Genomic DNA, 24,022 nt, shown 5'->3' with positions numbered 1-24,022 from the left:
ACTTGGATTTAGGGTTAATGTAATACTTTTGAGATTATCCTCCAAGCTCTTTTCCTCACCATCACATTTTAATTTGTAATTGGACTGTATCTTCAGTCAAAGTCCCCACTAGCTGAATGATTTATGCTAGGAGAGTTTGAGGCTTATGAATTTTTCTCAACAAACCCTTCTCTTAGTGATTCTTTACTCTGAGTTTTTATTGTACTTTAACCAAATTTCTGTTGCCACTTATCACATTGTAATTGAAATAGGTTGCCTACTTGTCTATCTCCAATGGACTAGGAACACCTCAAAGGGCATAGTCTTATATTTATGTTTTTTACCAATGCTTAGCACTGAGAATAAACTGAAGCAATAATTATAGTATTAGTGGTCATATACAAGAAATATGCATTTACAAAAAAAACCACTTCTTTTCACATATGGGGAGTTTGTGAGATGGCTATATTTGAAAGCATTTTAATTATAAGAAAACAGAACTGAAGCCAGACTCTTCAGAATTCCTCCAATTTATCATTCATTCATTTATTCATCAATGCTATATTTAGCTACCAAACACTGGCTGAGTGTTGAAGACTGAATGATAACATCTAGCTTTGGAGTCGATTAGGGACTAAAAAAGAAAGTGCATCTCACTTAGTGGTCCCACAATTTCCTCTAGAGGGCAAAGCCTGACCTTGAGATCAGGTGGAATTGTAGGGAAACTTCAGAAGGCAAGGACAAAGGCTCACCGGTCTTGTCAGGCAACGAGTAAGCAATTATTGCGTGTTTGTTGAAACAGGTTGAAAAAAGTCATTTTCATCAAATGAACTTTAAAACGGGGATGATCTAAATTCAGATGTATTTTTTTAAGTCCTTTAAAGTCTAACTGAAATGCAACATAGAAATTTATTTCTGGCCGGGCGCGGTGGCTCACGCCTGTAATCCCAGCACTTTGGGAGGCCGAGGCGGGTGGATCACGAGGTCAGGAGATCGAGACCATCCTGGCGAACAGGGTGAAACCCCGTCGCTACTAAAAATACAAAAAATTTGCCGGGCGAGGTGGCGGGCGCCTGTAGTCCCAGCTACTCGGGAGGCTGAGGCAAGAGAATGTCGTGAACCCGGGAGGCGGAGCTTGCAGTGAGCCGAGATCGCGCCCCTGCACTCCAACCTGGGCGACAGAGCGAGACTCCGACTCAAAAAAAAAAAAAAAAAGAAATTTATGTCTATTTGTACTAAATCTAATCGAACAAGAGCGTTAAAGTCCAGAAGAGTCGGGGATGGGCAAGTTTTAGAAATAACGTGACCTCCGCATTGAAGGGCCTGCGAGTTGTGAGACCAGCTGAGAGCGGAGGCTTCTGGAAGGGAAACTCCTCATCTGGAGGGTGGGGGAGGGAGTGTGCACACTTGAGCCCTTGTCCTTGAAGGGGATTGAGCGAGCCGAGGGGAGGGGTAGGCGGTACTCGGATTTCCAATCACAATGGAGAAACCTAAGAGGCTGCGGTGGTTGTGGGGCCCCGCCCCTCCTCCCTCCTTGCAGAGCCGGCGCCCGAGGAGACGCACGCAGCTGACATTGTCTTCTCCGCACGACTGTCACAGAGGTCTCCAGAGCCTTCGCTCTCCTGGTAGGTTTCGGCTCAGGACCCTGAATCCTGGCTCACATTCAAGCCTGGTGGGACGTGCGGGGGAGTACTTGTGTGGGGAGACGCGGGAAGGAGGAAGAAGCACATCTGTCCTCCGCGGCCTTTAGCTCTGAGCATCCGGCCTCGGGCCGTGACTCTGCCTCTCAGTTTGGGGCGCAGGGCGGGCCGTGCCCTGGCGGAGGAGCAGAAGGCGGAGGGTAGCAGCTGCGGCTCAGGGGAGAGACTTGTTGCATTTGCAGCTAAAACCAGGCCCTGCTTGTCCTTGGTGGGTTCATGGCGGCCACATCACCCCCACGGCCTGCTGGCGGGAGTCGGGACACGTGCCCGAGTAGCTGGGGGAGGGGGACGGAACCAGGTGGCCTATGAAGGCTGGACGATCTTTACCTCGAGTATTTGAATATACTGCCACGGTAATAGAGAAATGCCCTTGCACTCGCTGGGATGAGGAGAAAGGCACCTAGATGACCAGCACGTTTGGCGCTGCACTTATTTTTGTCCGGCTCTCACGGTCTTTCCAGGAACTATGCGCCAGTTCTTTCCTGCAGGGCCTCTTTTCTTGATGCTTAGGTGCTTCGTTTACTTTACCAGCCTTGGGTGCTCCGAGTAAGGAAGTCCTAGACTTGTCCCCATAGACCTTACTCGGGGAGATCTCTAGCTTCTGCCTGCCCTCGTGATCTGCTGTTCTTTGCTGCCGGTGCCCTGAGGAAGAGATGGTTTCTGCGCACCGGGAGCAGTACAAGCTGCAGTGAGGGCCTGGGGAATGGGGGGAGGGGAGGAATTCAAAAGCAAAACCTGAATTTTTAAAAGATGACGGTGAGAAAGATTCTGCAAAGAAGATCTTTGTTCCTGAAATTAAGGCACTCGTTTATATCTAATGATTTATATCCACAGCAGTGAGGAGACATAAGGGACCAAGACTCAGAGATTTTTACCGGTTGTCGTTCTTGTTCCTTACAGCCTTTGCTCTGATGTTGGCAGAGGCCTGTATATCATGCAGACCGTTTTCTTCTCATTTCTTAAAACTCCTTTTAAGGAAATATTAAAGAAAAGCACTTTCTCCAGAAATAATCTGAAAGAAAATCTGGCTCGAGCCTTTAAATCGTACTTCCTGAAGTTTTCTAAATTAAAAGGTCTATCAGAACAACGAATCTGTATTTATATAGCCACTGTTTCTGGATTTTCATTTTCCACTGCTTCCTGGGCCCCCTGTATACCAAAATGATCGTAAACAGACCATCTAACAAAAATAGACTTAAGTGCAGAACAACTATTCATGTGTGTCTTCCTTCACCAAGAGATACAGCATTCTGTCTTCTGAGCCTGTTTAAAATACAGGCCATGTTGAATTTATTTCATTTTAAGGTCATCTATTTGTGGAGGCACTTGCACAACACTGCATCTTTCTTCTCTCTTTAACATCCACTAGGAAACTGTAAATGTGATCTGTAAAGGCGAAAGAATCTCTTTAATTTATCCTTACAGATGGGAGGAAATATTTTTTGGAAAAAAGGTAGCTATAAGACAAAATAGTTGTTACACAGTTGTCTCCAAATTCAGATACTTTATTCCAACTGAGAGTCCTGCTAACTCTTACTTTACATGTACAGTTAATAGACTAGGCTTATTGCTTAGTCCATTGCAGATTAGAATTAAAAACTAGACTGGGAAGCACTGGTACAGTTTGAGACTGGTATGGTGGCCTCAGATGCGACAGAGTCTGACATAAAAAGTAAAAAACAAGTGAAAATGATGGACATTACAATGGGTTACTACAATTATAAGTAATAATTATGAAGAAAAGGCTTATTTGCCATCTATTCTCTGTTCAAGAAGACAGAGTGGCACATATTTAGTATACTATAAATTGCCATGGAATTGATGTTTATTTCAATAAGTTTTGCTGTTTTTTTCAGTTATCTAGAAAACACATCTGGTTATCTGATGGCACAAATACATTTGGTGTTACTGTACAGATCATTCATTTTACAACAGGTTTCGGTTTTTTTTTTTTTTTTTTGAGATGGAGTTTCACTCTGTCATCCAGGCTGGAGTGCAGTGGCACGATCTCAGCTCACTGCAACCTCCACCCTCCAGGTTCAAATGATTCTCCTTCCTCAGCCTCCTGAGTAGCTGGGACTATAGGCGCCTGCCACCGCGCCCAGCTAATTTTTTGTATTTTTAGTAGAGTTGGGGTTTCACCATCTTGGCCAGGCTGGTCTTGAACTCCTGACCTCGTGATCCACCCGCCTGGGTCTCCCAAAGTGCTGGGATTACAGGTGTGAGCCATCGTACCCGGCCAGTTTTTTTTTTTTTTTTTTTCCTTACATTTTGGGAGTCTTTAGTTTGGATGGTTAGACAGAAACTGTTTCAGAGACTGATAATCTCCTAATGTGATCCCCTGAAAGGACAATGTATTAAGTGTCTATCTACTTTCCAAGAAGCTTCTTAGGTGCCCTAAGAGGAATTCAGGTTGGTATTTTTGCAGACTTTGAATAAAAATTATTCATTACCATTTTATTGTCACTATGTATTAAGTATGCATTCTATGTCCAGTACACTGTAACACATTTTATGTGAGACAGTAGAACAGTCAGTCCCTATCTTCCAAGAATGATGATAACCATTAGTAGTAGAAATTATGTTCATAATTGGCCATTTATTCTTTTTATCCAAGCTTAAATATGAGTTAATACTAGACCCAAACTTAGTTTACATAGTTACATATACATTCTTCATTGGGGAAACAAACAAATTAGCTAATTTAAACATAAATGTTCACAGATTTTTAGCCAGAAATATTAACAACCTACTAAATACTCACATGAAATCATAGGCTGAAGGAAGAAATCCAATTCTAATGGTCTTCATGAAAGTTTTTACCTTAGTGAATTCTTCCATTAAATGGGTCTCATGGTTGTTGTTGTTTTTTTTTTCTTTTGAGACGGAATCTCGCTGTGTCGCCAGGCTGGGGTGCAGTGGTGCGATCTCAGCTCACTGCAACCTCCACTTCCTGGGTTCAAGTGATTCTCCTTCCTTAGCCTCCCAAGTAGTTAGGACTACAGGCGTGCACCACCATGCCCAGCTAATTTTCGTTTTTTTAGTAGAGACGGGGTTTCACCATGTTGGCCAGGATGGTCTCAATCTCTTGACCTCATGGTCTGCCCGCCTCTGCCTCCCAAAGTGTTGGGATTACAGGCATGAGCCACCATGCCCAGCTGGCGGGTCTCGTGGTTCTTTAAAATATATTCTGCTTTCTAGAATATCATTAGGCTCATTTTAAGTTGTACTTGAGTTCAAAATTGCAACAGTAACATTTTAAGGATGATTTCTATTTGGATTTCATATGCAGATATATGTGTAATGTTTTGATTCTTTCCTTGCAGTGCAAAATGGCAACTCTTAAGGAAAAACTCATTGCACCAGTTGCGGAAGAAGAGGCAACAGTTCCAAACAATAAGATCACTGTAGTGGGTGTTGGACAAGTTGGTATGGCATGTGCTATCAGCATTCTGGGAAAGGTACATTTCAAGAAGTTCAGCATGTGTACACAGTTTCTTTGGGCACCTTGGAATTTTATTATATGTTTAAAAGATTTCTTTTTTTCCTGAGCAATTTGAAGTTGTAGACGTAATTCCACCTCACTTTCAAATATTTAAGCATGTATCTCCTAAAAGAATTATATTCTCCCTATGTGACCATAATAGTTACTACACTTAGAGAATTTAACACTGATGCAATACTATCATCCAGTGTACACTATTAACATTTAAAATTCTCCATGTTGTCAAAATCATGCCGTTTATAGCTATTTTCACCTCAGTCCAAGATCATGTGTTTCATATACTTGTCATGTCTCTTCATTCTTTAATCTGGAACTGTTACTCAACCTTTCTTTCCTGTATCATTGACATTTTTCTAGCATCCAGATGAGTTCTGTAGAATGTCCCTCAATTTGTCTCTCTGATGTTTTCTTGTAATTCAGCTCGGGTTGAATTTTTTGGGTGGGATTGGAACTAGGTGATGTCATGTCCTGCTTTGTGCAGACCATCAGGAAACACATGTTGTTCAACTTGTCTCATTACTGCTAAACTTAATCCCCTGGTTCAAGTGGTCACAGCAAGCCTTCTCCACTGCAAAGATCCCTTTCCCTCCTTTAATTAATAAGTAATCTGTGCCGTGCATGGCTTTGTGAGGTTGTGGGAATATTCTATTATGCCCCTGAAACTTTTACCTAATGGTTTCATTTTGAAATGATTTCAGATTTACAGAAAATTTGTAAGAATGGTAAAAAAATGAAACTTTCATAAACACTTCACCTACATTTACCAATTCTTAATATTTTGTTATTTATACTCTCTCACCATATATACATATATACACACATATGTGTGTATATATGTGTATGTTCATAGGTAGATTAGATACAGAGATCTATAGAAATAGATACATAGATGTCCATGACATATGTCTATATCTATCTGTAGATGGCTGGAACCATTTGAGAATAAATTGCAGATATTATGCCCTTTAATTCTAAGTCCTTTAGAGCAGCAGTCCCCAACCTTTCTGGCACTAGGGAACCAGTTTTGTGGGAGACAATTTTTCCACAGATGTGGTATGAGGGGATAGTTTCGGGATGAAATTGTTCCAGTTCAGATCATCAGGCATTAGCTAGATTCTGTAGATTCAGTACTGGCTCGTGACCTGGGTGTTGGGGACCCCTGTTTTAGAGTACATTTCCTAAGAATAGGACATATTCTGAGATCATCAGTGCAATTATCAACATCAGGAGATTTAACACTAATACCATACTATTATCACCTTCCACTTCAATTTTTCTTATATACCTCCATAGGCTTTTTCCCTTACCTCATGTGTATCCTTTGTAGTTCAAACCACGGTTAAGCTTTCTTTAGTTCTTGAAAACTTTTGAGGAAAGAAGCCCTTTTCTTATTTATCTCACTGAATGGATTCCTTATTTCTTCTGATGGCTGCCTTAAATGTAGGAACAACAACAACAATTCTGCCTTGCCTTCAGAACACACTGTCCCTTTGTATCATATGTAAAGGCTGCCTGAATAACCCCTAACCAAGCACATTTCTTTTTTCAAAATTTAAATTCTAAAGCAGCAAACTGAGTCTTTGCTGAGAAATAGTTATCAAAAAAATAAACTAAAAATCGTATTGCACACCCATGAATGTTTTATCCTTTTGCATTTGCTTCTAGCTAGTTTCAATTGACTAGGTAACTATCATTTAGGATAGCAGCTCCCTATCCTTTTGCATTTCCTTCTAGCTAGTTTCAGTTGACTAGGTAACTATCATTTAGGATGGCAGCTCCCTAGATTACAGGGAATTGAAGTGACCACAACTTCATGTTCACTGTTCATGCCAATAAAAACAAAAAGTACTCCAGCTTACATCGTTTTGAAAAAGACATTGAGTATGTGTCATGTTCAAAGATAAAATACGTTATTTTAAACAACCTTAGGAGATAGGAACTGTTCATATACTTGCTGTTGGATGAGATGGCTGATGCTTAAAGAGCCTGTCCACAGTCTCACATGTGGCAGTGGTGGAGCTATATTTTGAACCCAGGGCTCTGAACTCTTCACCGTAGTGACTTTTCAATTTTCTTTTTATTCAATGCTACTATTTAGGCATTTAGAAAAAAATAAATGTATTCATTAAATACTAGCTAGAGATTTTTCTTACCTTCTGTTAATCTCAAAATCTGAGCCTTTCAGGAAACTATATCCGAGCTATCATGATTCTATAAGAAGTACCTCTATGATGTTGTAATCATAAATTTTAAATTCTCTTCAGTAAATAATTTAATTGAGACTGTGCCTGGAGTTATGTAACACTTTGGCTCAACTGAAGGGCTTGAGAGAATAGCCCCTGCTGCTACCACAGTTGGAATCTTCAGATTCAGAGACTATGATTTCTGTTTTTCAATCTAGAGTTCTTTCCCCTTTATCTTTTGCAAAATGGAGTACATGGCCTTAGAAATTATGTGGAGACTATCTAACAAAGAATATTTTTGAAAAAATAATTACGGGAAAGAATGACTGACTTGTTGAAAGATGATTTTACCAATTAAGAATGTCTAAATATTATTTTAATGGTTAAAAATAAAAGTGGTTCAAAATTGTGTTAATACATGGTAAAGATTAGAAATCCCACTAGCTTAATAGAGAAAGGAAAATAACTCTGCATGTTGGTGTTTGTATATTACTTCATTTATTCCTTTCTGTAACCTGTCAGAGGACATTGTCATCTATATCATATGGTTGAAAAAAACAAAAACCAAACACCTAAGATCACACAGATAGTAAGTGCCAGATCTGGCCTTTTTGAGCTCATAGATGGTGTACTTTGCCCCCAGAAGTTAAATAAAAGTATAGCATCGGAGAGATTGAGGAGGGACATGCATTAGCCAGATTCGCGAAGCCCACTAAGGCTCCCTAGTACAGTGTCCCACCATATGAAGACTTGATTATTTTTGGCTTCTACTTTTGCCCACTCTCTGCAGCCCATTTCTTATATAATAACCATAGAGAGCTTTCGTAAAACTAGTGGCTCCCCTACTTAAAACTCTCCAGTCATTTTACAGTGCACACATGCTACACACATACATAAAATCCCATGAGGCCTCACAAATCCCTCCCTGCCTGTTTCTCAGAGCAAAGCAATGGAGCACACAACTCCAGGGGCACCATACACACCAAGGCAGCAGACCTGCCAGTGCAACGTGATGGTACCATCTCTGACTTCGTCTCTTCCATTTGCTTTCTGCCTCCCAAATGCCAATCTCATTTTTGCTTAAACTCTTTTACTTGCGTTTCCCTTCACCTGGAATGTTCTTCCCTAGGCCACAGGGTTGACCCCTTCTTATCATTCAGATCTTACTGCAAATGCATGCCTTTGCAGGCAGGCCTTCTCTGCCTTCCCATATAAAGTAAACTTCCTTCCCAGTGGCTTCAACATCTCCTTGCCTTATGCCCTTCAGAGCACTTCTGCCTTCAGAGATTAGCCTGATTTGTTGTTTGTTTAATTCCTATTTCCTTCCTGATACATTCCATGGCAGCAGAGACTTTATCATAACTGTATACCTGAGTAGTAGGATAATGCCAGGCACTTACATGATAAATAAATGAATACTCCTGCTATTACTTGTAAGCTGCACTCATATTTTGTCAAACTTTGGTCATGGCTTCTGATTTTTTTATATCTTCTACTGCCAGACTTTACTTTTACCCCATTATCCATCTCAGACTCTGCGTTTTAACTACCAAGAGGAGGATCTGAATGTCGAACTCATCATGTTGTAAGGGTCATGAAGAGCTTTGGGGCAAGATTATCATAAATCCTTAGCTTCTAAGTCTGTCTTTGGTTTGAGTGTTTATCCTTGCCTCGGTCAACTGTAGTTCTTGTGGACAAACACAGTATATAACAAAGCTATTAGGAGGAGCAAGGTAGGTACAACAACAAATTGCAAAGTAGTTTTGCAGTGCAAGACTGGGCTTAAAAGTAAAACATAATGAAAATTTGGTATTTGTACAAGACATGTTTGGTATTTCAGCCAGAAACATGCTCAAATAGTATTTAATAATAATGTAGAAGTAGCATTTCAGAGGGGAAGAAACACAGACTATTGAATAAATGGCACTTATCCATTTAGTTAATTATTTGAGAAAGGTTATACCTTTTCCTCCCACAAAATTTTATGCATACTAAACACTTGGAGAGAGAGAGAGATACATATATATATATATAATTTTTTTTTTTTTTTTTCTCTTGAGAGTCTTACTGTCACCCAGGCTGGAGCACAGTGGCACAATCTCTGCTCACTGCAACCTCTGCCTCTCGGATTCAAGTGATTCTCCTGACTCAGCCTCCTGAGTAGCTGGGATTACAGGTGCATGCCACCATGCCCAGCTAATTTTTGTATTTTTAGTAGAGACGGGCTTTTACTATGTTGGCCAGGCTGTTCTCAAACTCCTGACCTCAGGTGATCTGCCTGCCTTGGCCCCCCAAAATGCTGGGATTACACGCGTGAGCCACCACGCCTGGCCAACACTTGGATATAAAAATGAAACCATCAAATATTAAGGCACTGGTGGCAGTAATTTATTACTTGGGAGGAGAAAGAGGCAGAATATATGGCTGTGTCTGGTCCACACAGGATTTTAGATTAAAAGCCTTTTTTTTAAGTCTGTCACAGGAGTAGAGTAAAAATAAATACGTTTTTAAAAGCCATTTTAGTGATATATTAAGCAAGCTTTCAACAGTGGTATTTTGATATCTAAGTGACCTTGATCCATAATGAGAATACTGCTTTCGCAGTTAATCTAAACCTTGCCGTTTCAAACATTTTAAACATAGTTACAACTTAAGTGAAATATATATATGGTAAATTCATTGTATAAAATATGTGAATACAGAGGGAGATTTATTTAAGCCAAACAATAGCACCAGTATTTAGTCATACATCACGCCTCTCCATTTGGGGGATATTCAGTGCTGCAGATGCAGCTAAATTCAGTGTTACAATTATTATTGTTTAAGTGTTGGATCTCTTCCTTCCTTTTCAGCCGAGTATGCACTTCTCAGGCAATTCTCTACACCCACTGAAACAGAGAGACAGGATCTGACATCCTGTGACATCCTTTTCTACTTAAGCACTACATTGTTTCGCCCTGTTGATTTCAGCAGCACACATGTGATGTTACTAAAATAAGAGTGATATTCCCAGTGCTCAGTACCTTAATAGAACCATTATAGCTACTATTAAGTTATGTTGCATTAATTTAGGACTTAAAAAATACAAATGAGAATTTTGTGTGTTCTTATCAGAGCTTGCAAAGAACAAAAGCGGCTTTAAAGGTGTCAAAACGTGTTTAAGGAAAAATGGATAAAAATTAATGCCAGTATTTGATATACATGGAAATGAGGAAATGTTTTGTAGGTGATCCCCAGCTCACAGAATGGTCATTTCAAAAATCTGCAAGTAATTTGGTTGCTGGGAGCTAAGGACACATTCGGTCACCAGGAGGCGTCAGTCTTAGAGAAACCCTCACAAGCAACCCCACTGTAACTCACTTCATAAGACCAGGCAGCCACTTAGATTTTAGCAACAGAGGACAGTGTTTATTCATTGTCTTCCAGGGAGCGAGACTTGCTTAATCTAAGAAGCTAAGTAGGTCAACTTTTCTCATTGGCTGTCTCCCAGCTCTTTGCTGCATCTCCCTCTGGTGGCCCCTGCTGCCTGGGTTACTCCACCTTATTCTTCAAAGTGCTTCCTGAACTCTAGTTACTTACCTGCTCCGTGCAGCCCCCTCCATTAATACCCTTCACCTGTGTAGCTGATCACACTACTATTCTTAGAAGAGGTTGACCCTTGAACAACATAGGCCGGTTCACTTACAGGCAGATTTTTTTTTTTCAACCAAAAGTATATTGAAAGTACATTATTGAGGGGATGCGAAACCCACATATATGGAGAGTCTTTTGCATCCGGTGAATACTGTCCTTTCTGTATACTTGATTATGCCCAGATTTTGGTACACTCAGGGGTCCTAGAACCAATCCCTTGAGTATCGTATATTGAGGAATGACTGTATCGGCATTTTTAAGTGGGCCCCAGTATTGATATGTTCTACTTAGCTGATATTTTTGCTAATAGCCACAAAAACACTAAAAGGAAGGACTCTGGTGATGTTTCAATAGGAGGAATAACCACTTTATAAAAAGTTTATAAATTATGACTTCCATAAGATAAGGGAATTTCATAGCTGAATGGTTGCTTAGATTCATGTAGACCAACCACCTTTTTTTTTCCTTTTTTTCTTTCACTTTTATGTAGACATTCTGAGAACATTTAAAAAATTATGATTCCAGGCCCAGCGGTGCCTATTCCAGGCCAGGCTCATGCCTGTAATCCCAGCATTTTGGGAGGCCGGGGCGGGTGGATCAACTGAGGTTAGGAGTTCGATACCAGCCTGGGCAACATGGCAAAACCCCATCTCTATTAAAAATACAAAAATTAGCCAGGTGTGATGGCATGTACCTGTAATCCCAGCTACGCAGGAGGCTGAGGCTGGAAAATCACTTGCACCCGGGAGGTGGAGGCTGCAGTGAGCCGAGATTGCACCACTACCCTCCAGCCTCGGCAACAGAGCGAGAATCTGCCTCAAAAAAAAAGAAAAAAAAATTATTACTCCGATCAAGATTAAATAGTATATTCATTACTTTAGATTGTATTTTGAATGGGGGACAGAGAATGACAATTGGAATAGAAAACAAATGAAAGCTGAGACTGGGCAAGTCTCAGGCACAGATTTGGAGTGATTACATATGAAAAAACCTCCCAATCCTAGATTCCTCTGTCCGCAAAACTCGCCTTCCTTTCCCCACCAAGACATTTGAGTGTATCAGAGCCACCCTGAAGAGTCAAGCTTCAACCTGGGTTTCAAATCCTACTCTAAAGTAAACACACTCCTGGTAATTTAAGCCAAATCTACCCTGTCAGAAAGCCTCCAAACTGGGGTGACCTCAAGGATGGACACATTGCCCAAGGTTGTTTCTGGGCCTGAGTGTATTTTTGTTTTCATCATTCCCTCCCCCTTAATATAGACTTGTATTCAGTAGGCCTACTCTTGAACTAAGCTGGTTTCCTAATGAATCTTTAAGTCTACATGTTCTTATAGTTTGTATCATGTGAACTGAATCCTTGTTGAGTATCTAACTCCATGGTAAAATTCTCAAGATGTTTAGACCTTTGGTGCTTAGCCATGTTAAAGATCTTTCTTTGGGTTAGATTGTGAGCTGAGGCATCCTAGAGTGGCTTAGGGTTCTAATGCCTGTTTTTGCGTTTACAGTCTCTGGCTGATGAACTTGCTCTTGTGGATGTTTTGGAAGATAAGCTTAAAGGAGAAATGATGGATCTGCAGCATGGGAGCTTATTTCTTCAGACACCTAAAATTGTGGCAGATAAAGGTAATTTCACTTAATGCCCAAAGTGAGCTAATATTTTTTTCATGCCCCCCAAAACACATTTGGAATGCATCTTACAGCATAATAGATTTATTTGTAAGTAGGAAAAGTTGAAGTTTTGGAAGTTATTTCAATAACTGTTAATAAGATTTATAATGTAGTTTAGTAAATTCAAATTATTGCAAAATTGTTACATAATTATAAAATGTTTCCCCCTTTTTCCTCATTTTATAAAAAGCTCTTATTTCTCTACTGTATTCTACTTTTTATTTCTCATATATTTTATATTCGCTTATTAATGGACAGCTACCTAAAATGAGTTTGCTAGCCATAAATGATCACTAATATGTCACTAACAGGAAATAACAAATTGGATTTATCACATTGTTTGGGTTATTTTTCCACGTTTCTTCTATAGGCCAATTTTCTTTCATCCATTTCTAGAAACTCACTTGCTACTGCTAAAATGTACACATAGCAAATTGACATTTTCCCATTGGAAGTATATGTAGAAAATGGTTATGTATTCCACACTCCAAACTGCCACACTAGTTATCTTTATCCTAAAACAGATGCTTTCCCTAAAATTAAAGTTTGAATGCATTCTTTTCTTTAAAGATTTCTTATCTTGTTATAAACCTTTGTCTGTATTCTAAAACCTCTAGCAGGGCCTGCACAGCTCTCAATTTGGATATAACCTGCATTTCCTCATGGCTCATCGTCCTTCTCTCCTCCCTCAGTCTCTGTTATAAAATTAGTCTTCCCATCCTGGTGAATCTGGTGTTGGCAGTTTCTTTTCTTCTGGGTCCAGTTTATCCTCAAGGTTAAACTCAAGTATCACTTCTATTAACCCTCTCCCACATACCTTCTACACATTTGATATGTAACATTTTGGGCTATTGTATTATAATGGCTTGTTTATATGTATCTGAGAACCGGTATGTTTTAGACCCCAAAAGTATTGGTACAATGAAGAGGTGGCCTGCCCCTCCACACTTGTGGGCGTTTCTCGTCGGGTGGAACGAGAGACTTGAGAAAAGAAAGAGACACAGAGACAAAGTACAGAGATAGAAAAGTGGGCCCAGGGAACCGGCACTCAGCATACGGAGGACCCGCGCCGGCACCAGTCTCTGAGTTCTCTTAGTATTTATTGATCATTATCGGGCGTTTCTCGGAGAGGGGGATGTGGCAGGAAAACGTGAACAAATGTCTCTGCATCATAAACAAGGTAAAGAAAAAAGTGCTGTGGCTGGGCGCGGTGGCTCACGCCTGTAATCCCAGCACTTTGGGAGGCCGAGGCGGGCGGATCACAAGGTCAGGAGATGGAGACCATCCTGGCTAACACAGTGAAACCCCGTCTCTACTAAAAATAGAAAAAATTAGCTGGGCAGATGGCGGGCGCCTGTAGTCCCAGCTACTGGGGAGGCTGAGGCAGGAGAATGGCATGAACCCGGGAGGCGGAGCTTGCAGTGAGCCGAGATCGTGCCATTGCACTCCAGCCTGGGCGACAGCGAGACTCTGTCTCAAGAAAAAAAAAAAAAGAAAGAAAAAAGTGCTGCGCTTTTGATGTGCATATACATAAACATCTCAATGCCTTAAAGAACAGTATTGCTGCCAGCATGTCCCACCTCCAGCCCTAAGGTGGTATTCTCCTATCTCAGTAGATGGAATATACAATCCATTATGCTGATTTTACACTGAGACATTCCATTGCCCAGGGAGGAGCAGGAAACAAATGCCTTCCTCTTATCTCAACTGCAAAGAGGCCTTCCTCTTTTACTAATCCTCCTCAGCACAGACCCTTTACGGGTGTCTGGCTAGGGGGACAGTCAGGTCTTTCCCTTCCCACGAGGCCGTATTTCAGACTATCACATGGGGAGAAACCTTGGACAATACCTGGCTTTCCTAGGCGGAGGTCCCTGCAGCCTTCTTGCAGTGTACTGTGTCTCTGGGTACTTGAGATTAGGGAGTGGTGATGACTCTTAACAAGCATGCTGCCTTCAAGCATTTGTTTAACAAAGCACATCCTGCACAGCCCTTAATCCATTTAACCCTGAGGTGACACAGTACATGTTTCAGGGAGCACAGGGTTGGGGGTAGGGTTACAGATTAACAGCATCTCAAGGCAGAAGAATTTTTCTTAGTACAGAACAAAATGGAGTCTCTTATGTCTACTTCTTTCTACATAGACACAGTAAGTCTGATCTCTCTCTCTTTTCCCCACAGTACAAAGTAATTTCAATGCCTTGAAGAAACTAAATAATAGCTATTATTTATAAATTTGTAACATTCTGGGTACTGTGTGAAACATTTTGCACGTATTATTTCATCTTCATCTTTGCAACAACCTTATGAAATGTAGGGACTACAATTACTGCCATTTTATGAGAGAGGAGCCTGACAAAGTATTACCAACCATCAAAAGCCACACTGTAACCCAGTTTAATTATGTGAATCATCCATAGCTGTTGAGTCAAATGATCACATCAAATCGCAATATCCGCATATTTCGAAAAAGGACACACTTCCATAAGAAAAAGATAAAATCTCCGGGGAAACTTACAGTGCTAAAAAGCAAATAAGCTTCCTAAAAATACTGAGTATTAGAAATCCAAGTTTTACTTTCCAGACAAAACTAAACACTTCAGTGCCTTCCTTCCCTTCCTAAATTTTAACTTTTTAAGATAAAAGTAACTTAAAATTGATTGGTTTTGGGTTTTTTTTTTTTTTGATGTCTACCTATTGGAGTCACTGTTTATACTTCATTTTATTCCTGACAATTCATCGAATTCGTAGCCAAAAACATACTTTGGGGTCATCTTTATTTCTTTATTTTCTGAGGCAGTTTGATGTTTGGATTATTGCAGTGTAGCTCAAGGGAGAAAAAAGAAGCCATAGGAACATTGAACTTCAAGCCCTTACAATACAGAAAACTTAATTCACATATATATTCTAGAAGCTTATGTATGGTTAGGCTTTTAGAGCATGTCATATAGGTTATGTTATAATGAAGAGTTGTATTTAAAATACCTGTTTTTGCCTTTCTTTTTAAAGATTATTCTGTGACCGCCAATTCCAAGATTGTAGTGGTAACTGCAGGAGTCCGTCAGCAAGAAGGGGAGAGTCGGCTCAATCTGGTGCAGAGAAATGTTAATGTCTTCAAATTCATTATTCCTCAGATCGTCAAGTACAGTCCTGATTGCATCATAATTGTGGTTTCCAACCCAGGTATTATTGTAAAACTTAAAGTCTGTGTTCTGTTAAGTTCAGTGTTTTGCTGTTTTTGTTGTTGTTTTGGACTAAAATCAGTCCCAGTATTCATTTACAGAAGCAGTTTACATGTCTTCTTTTACTGGCCCTAAATAGTGGTGTTTGCAAAACAAAGGCCTCTGTCCCAGGCCAGATGTTCAAAAAATGTGACAAGAGTTTTAGGTAAAGCAATTTCGTGTTTTTGCCTCATCTGGCTTGGTTATAGATTCTAAAGTCTTTTAAAACTTTTTTATAAAGATTATCCTGGGATGGAGAATGAAGCATTCGAACATAGTTTCAATTTGTAAGAAACATTTTAACATATTTGACCTTTTATTTTCTGGAAAATCTCATTATACAGAATTGAAACAGATCAACTTTGAAAAGAAGCATATAAGAAAGCCATTAAACAACTCTGCTTTAAAGATAGAAATAGACTGAATTGATGTACAAATATATGCTAACACCAAATGCTCTGTCTTAAAAATTGCTTTCCTTGCTAACTTAACATCTACAGAATCAACATTAAGCCTTCTGACTAGAAAGAATGCACTTTTTTAGCTTTAACAGCTAAAACGTGCTGTATTTGATATACTGCTTTGATCTATAGTTTGCCACCAAAATTACTGCATGTTGGTGAGCATAGCAGGTACATTGAGAAAACAGTAAAGAAACTGTAAAGAAATAGTAAATAAATACTAAATAGTAAAGAAATAGTAAAGAAACTCTCACACTTTACATAGAGAAACAAGAGCTAGGGAAATCCCCACAGTATCTTGGGTATTGAGAGTTGAGAGCTAGCAAGGAAAGAGGTTATTTCCATATTTTTACTCTCTGCAAACCAAGACTGGAGTTCACTAAATGGTTCAGTGTTATATATAAAACTTCTCATAAATATATATGTGCCAGGTAGATGTAGAATAGGAATGAGAAGTAGCTAGCACATAGTAAGTTACTGCATCCTGTGCCTCAGGCAGGCATCACTAAATGATTATGCAACTTTCTACATATAGCTTCACAGCTGGATTTTCCAGGGAGTCACTTCCACTGAATCAAAGTTGGCAAGGAAAAGTTATCCAGTCCCAAATGTCCTTGAATTATCTTAGCCATTGTCTACAGATTAGTGTGGGGGTGGAGGCTGCAGGATTAACTTTCAGCTCTTCACCTTCCTTGTGTGCACATTTTTTACTTTTTACAGCTTAGCCTGCAAGTGCTGTGATCCTATCTGGATCAGCAAAAGTTTCATCTCTGTGGTTTTAAGGCTATGCCACACTGGAGCAAAGGTTCTGACATAGATGTTCTTTTATTAAATAGAAATTTTTAATACTACGTATTATCACAATTGTTTACTGAAGAATACCTCATGCCCAGAAAAATTTGTGGTAGCAAGATTTGGTAGTTTAGTAATCAAAGGCTTCTTGGTTTATGATGACAATCATTATAATTATGGAATGTTACAACTGGGGGAAACTTAACTGACAACCTGGTTCAATCTGTTTCGTTTTTTTCAACTTTAAGTTAATCTGCAAGGTTCTTATATATTCTTGTTTCACATAATAATGCAAACATAAAAGCACAGTATTGCATTTTTCATGTCTTGCAATCTTCATATAAGGCTTAAAAGTTTGTCTCTCTCATTCCTGTTATCTCTAACAATGAAAAGTTAAAGTATTTACATCTTTCTGGCCACATCTCATTTGGGGAATGGGGAAGTGGGAAAAGGGAAGCCAGGACACTCCAAGCTGCCTAACAGTCAAAGTTGGTTTTGGTTTACTTACATATATTATTTCCAAAATTTTTAGTGGACATTCTTACATATGTTACTTGGAAACTAAGTGGCTTACCCAAACATCGCGTGATTGGAAGTGGATGTAATCTGGATTCTGCTAGATTTCGCTACCTTATGGCTGAAAAACTTGGCATTCATCCCAGCAGCTGCCATGGATGGATTCTGGGGGAACATGGCGACTCAAGTGGTAAAGAAAAAAAAAGAAAAAATTACTTACGATATTGGTTTTGCCATTTTGAATTTTGAATTTTATTTCCAATTTTATTTTTATAGACTTTGATGTACTTAAAAACAGTTGCAAAAATAGTAGTTACTTTTCTATTCTATTCCATTTTGCTTTATCATTTACTCTGTCATCTCTCTATCTGTCTATCTACCTATCATCTATCTTTACCCTGATCAGTTAATCATAAATCAATTCCTTCAGCTTTTTGTCTATACATTCTTTACTGTGTATTTCTTCAAAACAAAGATTTTCTTTTTCATAACCACAGTACACTTACCAAAATCAGGAAATGTAACCCTGAAACAATAGTACATAATCCAGAGTCCATTATTCACATGTTACCAACTGTCTCAATAGTGTCCTCTAAAGCTTTTTTCCTAATTCAGAATCCATTCTAGGCTCACACATTGCATCTACTATATCTCCTTAGCCTCCTTCATTCTGGAACAGTTTCTCAGTCTATCTCTGTTTCTCATGATCTTGACATTTTTGAAAAGTCAGGTGAGTTATTTTGTGGAATGCCCATCATTTTAGAGTTGTCTGATTGTTTCTTTATCATTAGGTTGAGCTATGAACTTTTGGTGCAAATACCACAGAAATGACCCTATAGTTTTCTCATGGCATTACATCCAAAGGCATGCAATGTCAGTGTGGCCAACAGTTGGTGACACTCACTGTGATAACTCAGTTAAGGTTGTATTTTGCCAGGTTACTCTGTGTGAAGTTACTACTTTTCCTTTGTAATTTATGAGTAATTTGTGGGAAGATGTTTTGATGCTGACTAGGAAAATGTCTGACTCCTCATCAATTTTTCTCTGCTAAATTTAGCATCTATTAATGATTTGTGGTTGAATAAATTACCATGATAGTTGTCAAACATGATCTACTAATTCCATCATTTATTCTGTATTAGTTGCATTCTACTGTAAGACAAATTTTTCATCTTCCCTCTTTATTTATTCATTTGTTGATATCAGTGTGGCCTCAGATTTTTATCTCATGCCCAAAATATTGTGTCACTATCATTTGTAATGCTCAAGTTGTCCCAGGCTTTTCTTTTCTTTTCTTTTTTTATTTATTTATTTTTTTTGAGACAGAGTCTTGCTCTGTCACCCAAGCTGGAGTGCCGTGGCGAGATCTCGGCTCACTGCAAGCTCCGCCTCCTGGGTTCATGCCATTCTCCTGCCTCAGCCTCCCCAGTAGCTGGGACTACAGGCGCCCACCACCACGCCCAGCTAATTTTTTGTATTTTTAGTAGAGACAGGGTTTCACCGTATTAGCCAGGATGGTCTCGATCTCCTGACCTTGTGATCCGCCCGCCTCGGCCTCCCAAAGTGCTGGTATTACAGGCGTGAGCCACGGCACGTGGCCCTGTCCCAGGCTTTTCAAACTGACTCTTATGTCTTTTTTTTTTCACATGTCCCATCATTTTTGAGCACTGTCTTGCACAACAAGTTGCACCAGCCTCATTTTGAACTTTCTCCTTCCCGGCACTAGAATCAGCTGTTCCCCTAATGAGCCCTGTTTCCTTTTAGTGAGGAATGGTGGTTAGAAACCAGGATCAGGGCATAGGTGTGTTTGTGCTACTGGTATATCTTTGCTTCTAGGCCCTTTGAGTAGACAGAGCTATTACATTCATTGTGTTTGCTGAAGGAGGAATGAGTTAGGTAACAAAAGCTTATAAATAGCTTTTTCCTTCGTATCTGTTTCAGTCATATTAGATTCTACTCCACACTTTTGCTCCTATTTCCAGAGTCTACAATGTTTTCCTCCAAAGGTCTCCAAGGAACATATAACTTAGGTTTTAAGGTCCAATTCAAAGGCCTGTTTTGTGTAGTTCTTTCTGATACTCTTCTCCCTTAAATTTAGTAGACCCTTATTTATAATTTTTACCTCACTTTTATAATTACGCTTTATTTGGGTCTTATTCTAGGATTTTTTTTCTTTACTCTAGAATAAAGGAGCATATATTAGAAAAATATGGAGGAGAAAAGTTAAACATTCCTCAAACCAAAAGTTTAGCATAGTCCCCAACTAGAATCCCTGTGATTTCACACACCTAGAGAGAAGCAAAGAATTTTATTTTCTCTGTAACTATGACACAGCAATTCTGCTTTGCACTAAAATTCTTGAAAGTTAAAAGGTCAGACACGTTGCTATTTGAAGGCAAATGTCAGCCTTTTGGGGGTACTATACTGGAATCTACTGGAGAGTCACTTATTGGAGCAGTTCCAGTTGGTATTCAGTAATTTGCATCATAGGTGAAATTGCACTAAAAGAAGAAAATATTTTTTAAAATAATGTAAGAAATATCTGCAATGTCTTTTTTTTTTTTTTTTTTTTTTTAAACAGTGGCTGTGTGGAGTGGCGTGAATGTGGCAGGTGTTTCTCTCCAGGAGTTGAATCCAGAAATGGGAACTGACAATGATAGTGAAAATTGGAAGGAAGTGCATAAGATGGTGGTTGAAAGGTAAGTGAAAGGGAGCTTGATTTTAGATGATTAATTACAACTCTACTTAAATAAAATTATAAACATTTTCCATGGCTGTCTGCTCAGATAAACTCTTAATGTAGTAATTATGCAGCTGTTATCTTTTGAAACTGATAAGACTTTTACACTGGTCAAACTTGTTATGCCAGTCTCCCTAGGGAAAGTAAATATTTTCTCTAGAGAAACTATTGTAGAGGTAACAGGAGCAAAATGTGGAATTAACAAGTGAGAAGAGTCTTCAAACTGCCACCTCTCAACAAATAAGGTTGATTTATTTAGAAAAGTAAACTTAGACACTATTGGTTTCATAACTGCCCAAAATAACTTGCTGGCTGACTGCTAATAGCGTTTAAGTTTTAATAACAAGACTAACTGATGTCTCAAATATAGAATCATTTTGTTCAATTTTAATAATTTTTTTTTTCAGGAATTTGACCTATATGTGGAAAAAAGGAACCTTAAAAAAGTTGAAAGAGTCTTTATAATTTCAATTAACATATACCTTTATTTTACAAGTGAGAAAACTATGGCTCACCCAGATAGTGTAACTGGCCCAAGGTCTTCTAATGATTGGGTGTCAATTGCATTAAATCCTAATTTTCTGATACTCAGCTAGAGTTATTGCTTCTCAAGTACCAGGGCCTTTATGAGTTTTAAGAGCTACAATTTGTGCTGAAAAAACTGCCAGGCAAGATACTGTTATCCCTTTTATTAGTTAGTTGATTATGTTAGGTGACAATGGCAAGTAGGACCTCACAATTGAGATATATTTTGTTCTTTCACTTTTACTGTTTCCTGATTTTATGTGTTTGGAAATATGTTTACAAATTTGTTACAATGATTGGAAAATGTATATTTTTGCCACAGTGGCTTTATAAATCTTAACTTATACAATAAACTAAAGTTATCAAGCATTTATATAGTGTTTACCGTGTAGTGCTTACAGTTTTAAGCATTTTACATATATATTAATTCATTTAACACTCAAGAAGGGAACACTAAGGCAATAAAGGGTAAATAATTTGCCCAAGATTATAGTTAGAGGCAGAGCAGTAGTCAAAGTCAGGTCTGGTTTCAATAATGATTGAGTCTTATTTCAGTGATGTCTTTTATAATTTTTTTAAGTGCCTATGAAGTCATTAAGCTAAAAGGATATACCAACTGGGCTATTGGATTAAGTGTAGCTGATCTCATTGAATCCATGTTGAAAAATCTATCCAGGATTCATCCCGTGTCAACAATGGTAAAGGTAAGACAAACTACCACAAAATATAATATGATTTCTAGCATTGTATTCTACAAAAAGATTCATTTAAAGAGGCTCAGACCAGATAAAATCATAGTTCAAGGTTATTTCTGTCTCTCAAAGTTTTATGTAAACTATTCTCATTTTCCAACAGAAGTCTTGGACAACAAGGGCAGAAAACTTACAGAATCTAAGACACTCAATAGATTGTTGTCATTCTTTATATAATTTTGCAAATTAAATATTAACTCTGAATCTTAGCACATTCTTAAAGTATTGATCATTTGAATAAGTGTAATAGAGTTTCATTTAAAGTTGGTGTGCTAAACTCTAGATTGCCTTTCATATAGCACTTGATACCTTAGCAAATACAGTTTAATTCAAAAGCTGTGGAGCAAATGCACAAAACAGGTAGAAATTAATGACTTTTTAAACGAAACTAAAATTATATTAAAATATTTCGTAAGACAACTGACTCATTTGCCACGAGTCAGTGTAAATCAAGTGTGTCAATAATTGGGTAGTTACTGAGTCTTTGGGTACATATATAGGAATTTGTTTATTCTATCGACTTTTGTGTATGTACAAAATTTTTGAAATTAAAAGTTTAAAAACTGACATTAGGGTATGTTTAATATAATTAGTTATATAGTTAAATTGACCCTGTGAATAAGTGAATAAATTAATTACCCACACGAACTGGTAAAGTGTTTTGGAAATTGTATTTTTTTTTTTTTTTTTTTTTTTTTTTTTTTTTTTAGCAATTCTTGGGTATTCCAAGCATCTTGCCTTTTAATGGTCTCTAACTGTTACCCAGGACCTCGTAGGTTGGCTACCGCCTGAAATTTCTTCCTAACTAAAAGTCTTTAAGCAACTTAAAATTTCATAGAAAGTAATCCATTAAGAACCACAGTTAAAAGCAATTTAATTTTGAAGACTCATATTTCAAAATTTATTAAAGTTTATTTAAATGGAAGAGCAGTGTTCAATAAAATACGTATATAATTAAATAAGTACTTGTTACTTACAAATATCTAATTTTCTCATAGTGTATGTTTGCATATTCTATGTATAAAACCTAATTCAAAACATAAGTATTGGGGACATGTGGACTGGTAAGCGATGAAAATTAGATTAGGGAATGAGTTCATGCCTATCAAGTTTCCTATAATTCTTTCTGTTGAAACATCGGACCTTTGATTATTCTCTTTTTTTCCCCCCTTTAGAGATTAGTTCTTGCTGTGTCACCCAGGCTGGAGAGTAGTACCACTGTCATAGCTCACTGAAGCTTCAAATTCCTGGGCTCAAACAATCCTCCCACCTCAGCCTCCTGTCTTTGATCATTTTTACTTACAGTTTCATGTCTTAATCTCGATGCTTTGTTGTTCTGGTAGGGGATGTACGGCATTGAGAATGAAGTCTTCCTGAGCCTTCCATGTATCCTCAATGCCCGGGGATTAACCAGCGTTATCAACCAGAAGCTAAAGGATGATGAGGTTGCTCAGCTCAAGAAAAGTGCCGATACCCTGTGGGACATCCAGAAGGACCTAAAAGACCTGTGACTACTGAGCTCTAGGCTGTAGAAATTTAAAAACTACAATGTGATTAACTCTGAGCCTTTAGTTTTCATCCATGTACATGGATCGCAGTTTGCTTTGATCTTCTTCAACATGTGAATTTGGGCTCACAGAATCAAAGCCTATGCTTGTTTTAATGCTTGCAATATGAGCTCTTGAACAAATAAAATTAACTATTGTAGTGTGCTTCTGTTTCTGGGATTCCTTCCTTAATGATTCCTGAAAGATTTCAGTCAATCTGCCAAGTCATTCTTACCACACATCATAAATGTCCCTAAATTCCAACATCATCTACACTCCTCCCTCTGGATGAGACAAAAATTCTTTGTTGCAACATGTGCCACGGTTTGTTGTTGTTGTCCTGAGAATATGATTATCTTTTTAAGGTTTTAACTGAAGAAGTTGTAACGGATGTCAATGTATATGACATTTACAAGGAAGCCTATTTTAAAAGGAACAACCCCTAAAATGGAAACTTTGTTAGAATTAGTTCTATTTAATAATGAAGGAAAATGAAAGTTTGGTCTGGATTATTCAGATTCAGGCTACTTGGAGATGGCATAACATGTGAATTTACAGGGAAACTTAGGTAGCTTTCCTTTAAAAAGAGTTCCAAATTTACATGTCATATGTAGGGGTCAATTTGTGTCTGGAATTGGTGGGTTCTTGGTCTCACTGACTTTAAGAATGAAGCCGCCGACCCTCGCAGTGAGTGTTACAGTTCTAAAGGCAGCGTGTCCGGAGTTTGTTCCTTCCCATGTTCGGATGTGTTCGGAGTTTCCTCCTTCCGGTGGGTTAGTGGTCTCGCCGGCTCAGGAGTGAAG

The 24,022-nt window shown here is 38.6% G+C and overlaps 1 protein-coding gene across 2 annotated transcripts; it reads left to right on the top strand.

Annotated features, from left to right (window-relative positions):
• The first annotated feature begins 1,491 nt into the window (after nucleotides 1-1,491).
• Nucleotides 1,492-23,384, top strand: LDHB (lactate dehydrogenase B). Of its 2 annotated transcripts, XM_032159798.3 has the most exons (8): nucleotides 1,492-1,604; nucleotides 5,006-5,140; nucleotides 12,506-12,623; nucleotides 15,675-15,848; nucleotides 17,672-17,845; nucleotides 20,237-20,354; nucleotides 21,501-21,624; nucleotides 23,016-23,384. In XM_032159798.3, exons 2-8 carry the CDS (start codon nucleotides 5,012-5,014, stop codon nucleotides 23,181-23,183), a joined length of 1,005 nt encoding a protein of 334 aa, XP_032015689.1. In that variant the 5' UTR covers nucleotides 1,492-1,604; nucleotides 5,006-5,011; the 3' UTR covers nucleotides 23,184-23,384. The 2 variants fall into 2 exon arrangements, with proteins under 2 accessions (XP_032015689.1, XP_032015688.1); XM_032159797.2 differs by lacking the exon at nucleotides 23,016-23,384 and having other exon boundaries at nucleotides 21,501-21,864.
• Nucleotides 23,385-24,022: the final 638 nt, after the last annotated feature.

This window comes from Hylobates moloch, unplaced genomic scaffold, assembly GCF_009828535.3.
Source record: "Hylobates moloch isolate HMO894 unplaced genomic scaffold, HMol_V3 SCAFFOLD_8, whole genome shotgun sequence".
Taxonomy (NCBI): Eukaryota; Metazoa; Chordata; class Mammalia; order Primates; family Hylobatidae; genus Hylobates; species Hylobates moloch.
The sequence above is the reverse complement of the archived record's forward strand: the minus strand, read 5'-3'. Positions and strand labels throughout refer to the sequence as shown.

Excerpts from the sequence above, each read along its gene's own strand:
- LDHB (XM_032159797.2), top strand. The coding sequence starts at position 5,012 with ATGGCAACTCTTAAGGAAAAACTCATTGCACCAGTTGCGGAAGAAGAG. Across the intron at positions 5,141-12,505 it reads CTATCAGCATTCTGGGAAAG|TCTCTGGCTGATGAACTTGC; the intron begins GTACATTTCAAG and ends TTGCGTTTACAG. Across the intron at positions 12,624-15,674 it reads TAAAATTGTGGCAGATAAAG|ATTATTCTGTGACCGCCAAT; the intron begins GTAATTTCACTT and ends TTCTTTTTAAAG.